The sequence below is a fragment of the Conger conger genome, chromosome 12, assembly GCF_963514075.1.
Source record: "Conger conger chromosome 12, fConCon1.1, whole genome shotgun sequence".
NCBI classification, from domain to species: Eukaryota; Metazoa; Chordata; class Actinopteri; order Anguilliformes; family Congridae; genus Conger; species Conger conger.
The window spans coordinates 19,504,326-19,515,502 of record NC_083771.1 but is presented as its reverse complement, the minus strand read 5'-3'; the positions used below and the strand labels follow the sequence as shown (position 1 = coordinate 19,515,502).

General features: G+C 42.1%; 1 protein-coding gene across 1 annotated transcript in view; it reads left to right on the top strand.

The window, feature by feature from the left end:
- The first annotated feature begins 574 nt into the window (after positions 1–574).
- The window catches only part of st8sia4 (ST8 alpha-N-acetyl-neuraminide alpha-2,8-sialyltransferase 4), a 30,197-nt gene continuing 19,594 nt past the window's right edge, over positions 575–11,177 (top strand). Inside the window, exon 1 of the mRNA XM_061263102.1 lies at positions 575–827. Coding sequence (XP_061119086.1) covers positions 715–827 — 113 coding nt within the window. The 5' untranslated portion in view covers positions 575–714. The remainder of the gene's footprint in view (positions 828–11,177) is intronic.

The window sequence follows — 11,177 nt, the reverse complement described above, 5'->3', positions numbered from 1 at the left end:
ATCCATCCATCCATCCATCCATCCATCCATCCGTTATCTTAACCTGCTTATCCTGAACGGGATTTGAACCAAGGACCTCCTTGCTGCGAGGCAGCAGTGCACCATCCGTGCCGCCCTATTATTATTATTATTATTATTATTATTATTATTAACAGCAGCAGCAGCAGCAGCAACAGCAGTAGTAGTAGTAGTAGTAGTTGTAGGCTAGCTATATTTAGAACTTACCAACTTGGTTTTAGAATCAAGTGAATCGATGTAAATATCTATTTTACGAAATTTCCTAATAAAATAAACGAAACAAATATATAAACATCGAAAGCATGACAGTTAGTTATCTAAAGATGACTGCCTGCGCTACGGGTATGTAAACTTTCCGTTCCAGACGTCGTATCTATTACATTTACTGCTCAGCACGCGACTGATCTCATAACTTCAAACATCAGCGTACACACCTATTCCCTTAGCCTATTGGTTACGCGGTCCATTCTATTTGCATGTATGGAATAGAATAATGTGATTGGATGAATGCCATTTCAATCACTAAGCGGGGTTTCGGAGGCCGGGTTTGGTGTGCAGCTGCTGAGTAAGTCATGATAATGCGTGCAACAGCGAGGAGACTGCCACAAGCTAGAAAGAAAAATCTGGCTAATATTAGATTTAATAAAGGACAGACACCATTAAAGATTCTTATTTTCATTTAACTCTTCTTGCAAAATGCGACTAACGCGGAAACGGTGGACTATCTGTACGATAAGCATCCTGCTGATTTTCTATAAGACAAAAGAAATAACAAGAAGTGATGAACATCAGGAAGCTCAACTCACGGGGTAATGTTAGCTAAGCTACGTTCTCTATTGCCACTGTAGAGCTTGTTAATTAGCCTATTGATCTATCAGTGAATCGATGTGACTGAATTCCCCCTATCCCCCCAAAACGGTAACGTTACAACGAGTACATCTTGACTGTGCATTGCTATTTTTTTATTTGTCTAAAAGTGTTGCATTTATTTATACGGACAGCTAGCTAGCTGTGTGAAACGTTGAGGCTCGGGTCCTGCAAATGGTCCAGCCCATGGTAATTGTATTGGGACGGACCCTTCTATTCCTTTGTTTGCCCAGAATTTGTTCTTAGATTTATCGTTGTGATACTTAGTCCCGTCAAGTTCATGACTGTTATCTGCTATGTTTGTGTATTCCAATGTTTGCGTTGTAAATATGAAGGAATACTTAAGTAATTTCCATTTTTAATGAAATTGCGGAAAACGTGTGCTGTGTAAATGAATCAGACAGACTGTCTCCCTGTTTTCTAAGGTTGGCTCGTTACTCAGGTAACCTACGATGGGACAGTTCCGTCCTTATTTAAAAATAATATCACGCAATGCGATTAAAATAACCTCATTTAGCTGCGATATAAACGACTCTAAATACATCCAAGAAAAGAGTGATTCATGAAAATGCGGTCAAATGTGACACTTTGATGAAGTTACTAAAAAAGCCATTCCCATGAATTGTCTGCCTGCGATGCAAGATATAGCTAGCTCTGGTCCTTTTAAATAAAGTTACCCCCATAGCTTGTTGGCCAGTTTACAGTCTTCTGCATCACACTGTGGTGAAACATTGACAGTTTGCATGGTGAAAACAAGATTTATCTGTGGAAGAATAAACACAGTAAGCGATTATAATCACAAAGCTAGTTGCATCTGAATGTTGAAATGAGGACTCTTGAAGGAGAGTGGGAGAAAGATTGAGTGAGCTTATCGGCAAGACCCTGATGTAAGTTGATAGGAATGGAAATAAAATGTGATTTGTATCTTGTACAAACATGTTTGAGTAGAAATGCATCAGGAAGTGAAGTGAACTGAATATGACAGTGTGGAGGCGGCCTGTAGCGTAGTGGTTCAGGTACATGCCTGGTCGGTGGTTCGATACCCGGTGTAGCCACAATAAGATCCGCACAGCCGTTGGGCCCTTGTGCAAGGCCCTTAACCCTGCATTGCTCCAGGGGAGGATTGTCTCCTGCTTAGTCTAGTCAACTGTAAAAGAGCGTGTGCTAAATGCCATTAATGTAATGTAATGGAGGGTTTGCTTTAAGCTGCAAACTTTTATTGCATCTCCAGACTGCTGTTATGTTGTGTTCTCTCCACAAATTTCCATGGTCAATGTATGGCACGCAAACATGTTCATGAAAAAGCTAGATTTCTCAGAGGGAGATGAGGTTGTAGCATGTGTGTCTGTGTGTGTCTGTGTGTGTCTGTGCGTGTGTGTCTGCGCGTGTCTGTTGGTGGTTGGGGGAAGACGGTATTGCAGGTCAGAGAGCAGCAGACGGTTGCGCTGTGAACAAAAATGATGTGCTAGATCTGTGGTTTCCTTTTCTTTGTCATCTTCAAGCTCTGTAAACATGCTTCAAAGCAAAACAGGAAAACACTCTGCCCCAGGCAGACAAGGAGAGTAACGCTCCTCACACCCAAGAACGCCAGTCAACTGCCTCCGTCTGCTACAGCCGTGTAATTTATCATGGAAGTCAATGTCATTTCTAAGAGTTTCGCCTTTTGCGTGATTGAATATTGAATTAAATAAGCATTTGAACAGCTGAAACAGCTTTTCTGTAGCGTCAGCTGTAGCAACCCAAAATAACTACTGGTTTGGTACCATCCAGGCCACCCCCTCTTTTTCTTTGGTGCCAATGTGACGGAAACTGACAGTTGATGAAACTATAGGGGAGGCTACTGTGCCGAGGCTGAAGATGCTAATAGACTAGCACAGCTTGACGTCAGCCTGAGAAACATGCTTTGTCATTGACCTGTAGTGCAGCTAAGATGGCACCCTGAGAAGCTGGCGCCGGTGGTGTATTTTAGAAGGAAGAAGAAGTATTTCCTTCTAATTGTGACCCATTTCCCTTGTCATTCATTCCAAATTACCCGTGGATTTATTTTTGATATGATCTTCTTCCTACATGACAAAGATTTGGGAGGATAGAGTTTGAGCCAGGTGAAGTAAAAATAACACATACAAATCATACATTGTCCACAAGGATATTGCAGTCAGGCAAAGTGAGGAGGGGCATACTACAGTATCCTCCGTCATTCTTTATTCACCATCCTTGTTGCCACAGCCATTTTGGTAAAACATAAGGGTCGCCTGTAGCATAGTGGTTAAGGTAAATGACTGGGACACGCAAGGTCAGCGGTTCTAATCCCGGTGTAGCCACAGTAAGAGCCGTTGGGCCCTTGAGCAAGGCCCTTAACCCTGGGGGGATTAGCCCCTGCTTAGTCTAATCAACTGTACGTTGCTCTGGATAATAGCGTCTGCCAAATGCCAATGTAAAACATGGTTTTGAATCAAATATATGAAACCCAGAAACACAGTCCCCCCCCCCATGTGATTTTTCATCATGGCAATAGGAAGGGTAAAAGTGTTGGTGACTAGTGGATGAAAATATACACAACGATATTCATTCGGTGAATTAATCTTTGAAATGATGATGTGCAGACCACATCCCTATAATTTTGATTGCTTCACAAAGAAATGGTAAATTAGTTAAGATGTCATTCCTGGGTATTTCGAATGCCCATCATAACCATTGGTACAGAGCTTTAATCCACCAGTGAGTTGAATTGGATTGAAATTGGCTAACAATAATGTTCACAAAGGGAGCCAAACTACTGCATCAGTGGTTATTTTTATTCAGCTGTCTTGACTGTCATAATCAAGTGTAGTGCTAGAAAAGAGAACCTGCTGTTTTCCTATGCCTCTGCAGTCTTCTGTCCCAGGGTTACACTAACTGATAATGAAATCAATGAATTAATTAATTAAGGCCAATGTTGCCTCATATTACTAACGGCCAAATAATATACATTTGTTCAGTGCAGCCAGCCAGGTTTGTTCAAAATCGGCTCGTATTCCACAGACCGAGACCACACATTCTATTAATCTGATACTCCTGCAGCACAATAGTGCCCTACATTTCCATATTGTATTACTAGTTTATTTTTGTAGTAATTATGCCTCATAAAAAAAAGATTCACGACTGGCAGTGTGTTCAGCAGTGTAGTAATGTTCAGTATCTTGATGATGTGTTCAGTAGATCTGTTCTCTGTTCAGTAACTCTATTCTGTGCTCAGTAACTCGATGATGTTCAGTAGATCTGTTCTGTGTTCAGTTGCTCTGTTCTGTGCTCAGTAGCTCGATGATGTTTAGTATCTCTTCTGTGTTCAGTATCTCTCTTCTGTGTTCAGTAGCTCAATTCTATGCTCAGTAGCTCGATCATGTTCAGTAGCTCTATTCTGTGTTTAGTAGCTCTGTAATGTATTCGGTAGCTCTGTAATTTGTTCAGTAGATCTGTTCTGTGTTCAGTAGCTTGATGATGTTCAGTAGCTCTGTAACGTGTTCAGTAGCTATGTAATGTGTTCAGTAACTCGATGATGTTCAGTAGATCTGTTCTATGTTCAGTCGCTCCGTTCTGTGTTCAGTAGATCTGTTCTGTGTTCAGTAGCTTGATGATGTTCAGTAGCACTGTAATGTGTTCAGTAGCTCTGTAACATGTTCAGTAGCTCTGTAACGTGTTCAGTAGATCTGTTCTGTGTTCAGTAACTCGATGATGTTCAGTAGATCTGTTCTGTGTTCAGTAGCTCTGTAATGTGTTCAGTAGATCTGTTTTGTGTTCAGTAGCTTGATGATGTTCAGTAGCTCTGTAACATATTCAGTAGCTCTGTAACGTGTTCAGTAGATCTGTTCTGTGTTCAGTAGATCTGTTCTGTGTTCAGTAGCACTGTAATGTGTTCAGTAGCTCTGTAACGTGTTCAGTAGATCTGTTCTGTGTTCAGTAGCTCGATGATGTTCTGTAGCTCTGCAGTGTGCCAGGCAGAACTAGAGCCCAGCCTTTGATGAGGGCAGGTTGGCACAGGTCCCAATTTGTAAAAGGTAAATATACCCAGTTTACATTTCACTTCTTTAGCAGACCCTGCCATCCAGGCTGGATTGCAGCAATGCATACAAAACCAGTGGTGTAAGTTGATGGGTATTCATGATGATTTATCAGTCAAACATGTGATGAGTAATGCCATTTACTCTATTGCGATGAGGTGGAATTCCCATTCCATGTTTTTATGCAAACAAAATGGATGAAAGAAAACCAGAGGAACAGAGTGTGTATCCCCCCGTCTCTGCAGTCAGAGAGCTTGTGTGCTCTTCCCAGCATCACCTGGGGCACTGTGCTATTTTTCTAGCACTGGAAAATGCAGCTGTAACAGATTCCAAGAAAAAAAAAAAAAAAAAAAAAAAAAAAAAGTTTGCAGGAATTTCTTCTCATTGAATCAGACGGCAATGGCATAGCGCTTACACTGGGGCGGGCGTGGAGGGACCTGGGCTGGTAGCTAACTCAGGACTTGCAGGTTCAATCCCACTGCCTTTGCTTGCACCCCCAAGCACGGTATGTTATCTGAGTTGCTTCAGTAAATATCCTGCTGTATGGATGCTGTGTAAAAACATGTTGCTGTGGATAAGCATACATATAAAAGCGACATGAAGACTTGCACAGTGTTGCGTACAGAAATGAACCACTCGCTATTGACAGAGTTCCAGTGGGGAGGCCTAACATAAGTGTATCTATTTTATTTTTGTATTTGTATTTATTGAAGTAGACCCGAGAGGCCCTCCCCCTTCTTGCTACGCCAAATAAAACTATCTCCGTGACAAACAACTGCAGAACATCCCCCTTTACCCCACTATCACCCCCCCTTCATCAATAATCTCCGAAAGGAACAATAGCATAAAACTGTGGCATGTGGCAGTTGTAGTTTTCTCTATATCTGACTCAACTCAACCACTATCTTCAGTCAGATTCATAGTTCTGACACACGCAAATTGCCTGGTCCCTGGGTACAAGCATAAATTTGATGATAATCAGACTAAAAACTTGTCTTCTGTAGTCCAGGGATATGTCTACTGCTCAAAACTATATAATAATCACTTTACAATAACATTGGTACTATTATAAGAAACCTACAGTAGTTGCTGACAATACATAATATCACAGTGACTGCAGGGCAACATTAGCTCAGGCAGTAAGGGCAGTCTGAGGGTTGCCGGTTTGATCCCGCCCCGGGTGTGTCAAAGTGTCCCTGAGCAAGACACCTAACGCACAAATGCTCCTGACGAGCTGGTTGATGCCTTGCATGGCAGCCAATTGCCGTTGGTGTGTGAGTGTGTGTATAAATGGGTGAATGAGAAGCATCAATTGTACATAAAAGGCTAAAGGCGCTATATACATGCCAAACATTTACCATTTAGAATGAGTTCTGTGTGTCTTTGTGTCAGTTTATAGTGGGGCAAAGTTGATGTTATCAGTTCAAAATAGAACTTCAGCTAAAGTATCACTTTATATATAAAAAAACTTTGAACATTCCTACATGAAATGTACATGTACAGAATATAGCTAAAGTGACATTTTTTTACTTTTGAAAGTGAAAAATAAGACAACTGTCCTCACCTCCTGTGTAGTGACCACACACCCAGGAAGTTGACTTCTGAACATGAAGTCACAGAAAATGGCTCTTCAATTTGAGGTAGTGCCTTTAGTTTTTCCAGAAATAAACATTGTGAAACCCGTGTGGCAAGTTACCCTGCTCTCCACTGTGCAAGAATGCATATCAGTGATTAACAAAAATTGTACCAAATGGGTAGAATAGTGCCAGTGAAATATTACCATTGAAAATGAAATGGACAGGGAGGAAATTGATAATTCTACAGTCTCACCAGGTACTCTACTCCTGCTTCACTTACATTTTTGCTCTTTTCTGACTCTAGGAGGATCTAGTTGTAACTGGAGTGCGGAATATCCATTGCCTACTTGGCCATGTCCCTCAATACGCTAGCTACATTTTCTGAAGATGCGTAAAACATTTTCATAGCTTTTTTTTTTTCCCGTTTTCTCCGTAATCTGGAAGGCCTGGTCATGCTTATGCTGCAACTCTCATTGCAATCTTGAATGTCAGTTTGGGAGTGCGGAGATGAGCTGGTACTCGCCCCCGATGCTTGATGTCAGTAGCCGTTTCTCATCTCACCCCACGCCGCAAGTCTGGCTTGAGAAGGAGGAAGTAATTTATACTGTATGGATAAGTGCCTGTGCGTGTGTATATTATTTATGAACTCACAAAGATAATGAAGACGCTCATTCATGGGCCAGGAGATGAATTTGCAGGCACCTGCCCGACCAGCAGGGGACACTGGTGTGTACTGAGATGCGATCATCCTGATTGACTGAACTCGATTAGATCCCAGACCATGAGGCCTATCCATGCACTGGAGCAGTGCCTCAGAATGAATCACCCAACAGTGTCTACAGCTAATCTTCTGACCTTAACTGCAGGGAGACCAAGCTTTCAATGTTAAGAATACAGAGCTAAGTATCTTGTGTAGTGATGGGATCTATGGCTGCAGGGACAGATTGGTAAGAGCAGTCTGCAGCAAGATGTAGGATAGATGGTTTAATGCTGTATGCTTGAGAACTTTTGAGTGAAATGAGAGAAGAGAGAAGAGAGATGGGGCGGTAGTTCTGCTGAGAAGTGCAGTTTAGAGTGGGTTTCTGAATCTAGACAAGACTGTTTGATGGGAGGAATTGGTCGTTGAAGAGAAAGATCTGTGGAAGCAGTTCAGATAAGTTTCCCTAGAGAATAGGATGGGAAATTGTATTAGGTGGACAATTGACTGGTCAAGGTGACATCAGGAGGTTTTGGATCTTGCCAGGCCAGGGAGCACTTTAAATGCATTGGCAGCAGTCTGCACACGTTCGCTATTGACACTTCTCTCAACTTGAAAATATTTTTGGATCTGTTCCATTTTGTGGATTTATTTAATTTGACTGACTGAATTGAAAGCGAGTTAAGCACACGCAGTTAAGTGGTAAAAGTGAATGAAAGTGATCACAGGTTTGGGCCTCTGAGACACAGACTTGGAGACACTGGCTTTCGTCTTACGGACACAGGCTATATCAGTTTTGTTACATTTTATATTTTTGTCATTTAGCAGACGCTTTTAATCCAAAGCGATTTACGAGTGCACTCAATATCAGCACTCCACCAATTGCCACATACTTTCAGGTGTTTTTACAATCCTCATGCAGATGAGTCACAATGAAGGGAGGTTTAGTAAATTACACACAATACTTAAATGACCTAATTTACAAAATCTATACCTCGTTTTAGCGTGTTTAGCCCATGCATAATAATATATATATAGCCAATAATGTAATGCATATATTAGAAGAAGATAAGGGCGCCCTAATAGCAATTTCTGCCTATAGCGACTGTTTCTTAGAGGGATATTGTGACCTGAAGCAACTGCTTTTGCATTTGAAATGTAGTCACAGTCCTTGACAAGAGAATATGTCCTTCCAAAATGAATCACACTGCCCAAAATATGTTGAAGGTCTGAAAGTTGTCAGCTGCCAGCTGTTATGTCTGCCAGAACATACAAAGTCAGTTTTAATGGAATTCTTTTTCAGGGTACCTACAATGTTCAGCATATGAAAGGAAAAACCTTTCATTCTGCATGACCTGTTTCAAAAATAAGGTACTCCATTACCCATTCTCCTTGTGGCCTGACTTCATTTATTTTAATTCAAGTCCAATTCATTGTTATAGCTGTACTGCTGTATTTATTGTACATGCTAAACATATTTTACCATCAAACCATTTTCTATACAGCAGCTGTATATAATTACAAGAATTTTAACTTGCTGAACGACATTTTATGCGTATTACCGTTTTGGAAAATAGTTATTTATAGGGATCTAAGAAGCTCCTACTGATGCCATTAGAACCCCTTGTTATATATGTTATATGTGATTCAGATGGCAAGCTAATTATAGCTTCTGGTAAACAGGAAAACAAACTGCTGTGGGTGAGAATCAATGTGCGGAGTTAGAGCAGTGCTAAGCACCAAAACTGTTCAACACAGAACAGTAGGCGTTTGCACAGCCCCAATATTTCCATATGTTTTTGTGTTCTCTGAATATTCGCTTTATTGTAAATTGCGATAATTGTATATTGCACTTAATCTGGCCTAAAAGCCTGAATACCCTTTGTTTTGTTTTGTTTTGACAAAGGCTGTTAAAGAATACACGGACAGGCTTTTAAAGTCATTTCAGTGGTGGAAGAGTATGCCGTGTCAAAGAAAGTGTAACACATAGGCCTGTCAGGAGAGGCAAGTAGGTCAACAAAACTGCTTATTTAACAGTCATGGTACAGTATCATGTTCATTATTTATTATTTGACGTCAAACGAGTTAAAAAATGAAGTGACATGTTGGGGCATGATCAGGCACTGTGGTCCCTCTGCCTGAAATTCCTCTCATGCTTGTATAGTGCATGGCCCAGCAAATGCAGTGTTCTCGGATTGTTATTGGAATGTTTTGTGAATGTTATAACATTGGCACAAGGTGGCAACAACATTTCCAAAGTGCTGTACAATTGATGCTTCTCATTCACCCATTCACACACTCGCAGACCAACGGCGATTGGCTGCCATGCAAGGCACCCACCAGCTCGTCAGGAGCATTTAGGGGTTAGGTGTCTTGCTCAGGGATACTTTGCCACACCCAGGGCGGGATTGAACCGGCAACCCTCCGTACTGCCTGAGCCAATATTCTCTCTCTCTCTCTCTATATATATATATATATATATATATATATATATATATATATAAAGGATTGATAAAATAAAACTGCCTCAGTCCTGGTTTGATACCAGACTATGGGGCTCATCCACACACTGGAACTGTGTCTTATTGGGTTGAGCCACCCAGGACACCAAGAGATAGGGGATGGATTGAAGTATCACTTTCATTTCTCTATTTCAGTTAAAGGTCGAAAAAATATGCAGCGTGTTTCTTATTCTGATTTTTTGTGTTTTTCATGCGTCAAAATAAAAGTCCATCCCAAAATCTATTCCAAATTAGAGTGGGAATTGGACACATTCAGCCCCCCCCGCTGGGCATCAAATTTATTTTTATTAAACAATTATGGCTTTCCCAGGTCTCACACTGCTGACACTTTTACACATCCACCGTGTGCACTGGGCACTATGATCTGGTGGTGGTCCATGACAAGCTGTCATCTAGCAAAGTGGCTGTATGAATCAGCAGGACTACATATTTTCCAGCCTCTGGTGGCAAAAGAAACTGTCATTGCACCCTTGAGTTCACTGAGACAGACAGCGGCTGAATGCTCGGCTGGCTGAAAGTAAGTCTCCAAGGTTTTCCAGTTTGTTTTCTCTGTGGTTAATGGAACTCCAGGGGGAGGATGGGGGTGGGGGGTGGGGGAGAGGGTGGAGTTGTTACACCAGTGGGGATTTTCTGTTTGTGGTATTAATTCAAATGTGGTAATTACGTGAGCTAGTTATGAATTGAAATGCGGCTTCCCAGTGGGAATTAATTGTAATGCGATCCCCGTTGGTGATTGCTCGTAACGCGCTATCCCAGCGTGCCTCACACCGCCTGCTGTGCTGTCATCCTGCATGAGGATAGTGTCCGGGCTGACCTGAGCTGAGGGCAGAGGTCGTGACGGAACAGCGGGCCTCTGCACTGGAGGGTGGGCCGCCCTCCAGACGTCAGGAGCTCCTGTCAGGTGTGGGTACGAGCCGGACCTCGGGGGCTGGAGCCTCACAGGTGTGTTCGGCCGGTTAGAGCAGGCGACGGTCTGTAGGGAGGCTGGCTGCTTCCCAGCCATCAAATCAAAACAGCAGGGGAGGAACCAGCGAGCAGGCAGAACTGAAAGTATTACATTTCATTTTTGGAAGGAACTGAAATGAAATATTGGTGGAGACTGGGGGGGAGGGGGCAACTGTTGTTTTATTTCTAATCTGTGGGTTAAATTACATGACATCAACAGTTATTTAGCTGATGCTTTTATCCACAGAGACTTACAGTTGATTAGACGAAGCAGGGGATAATCTGCTTGGAGCAATGTGGGGTTAAGGGCTTAAGGGCCCAACAGCTGCGTGGATCTTATCGTGGCTACACTGGGGCTTGAACCACCAACCTACAGGCTGGCCCCCACACTTTAATCCCTTACTTTTGCAAATTTAGCCCCTTCCACAAAAACTTGCCAACATTCAAGCATCAATTTTTGTTGTGTGTGAAAATATCCCTGCTCTAGTGTGTGTTTGCGTGCGTTTGCATGTGT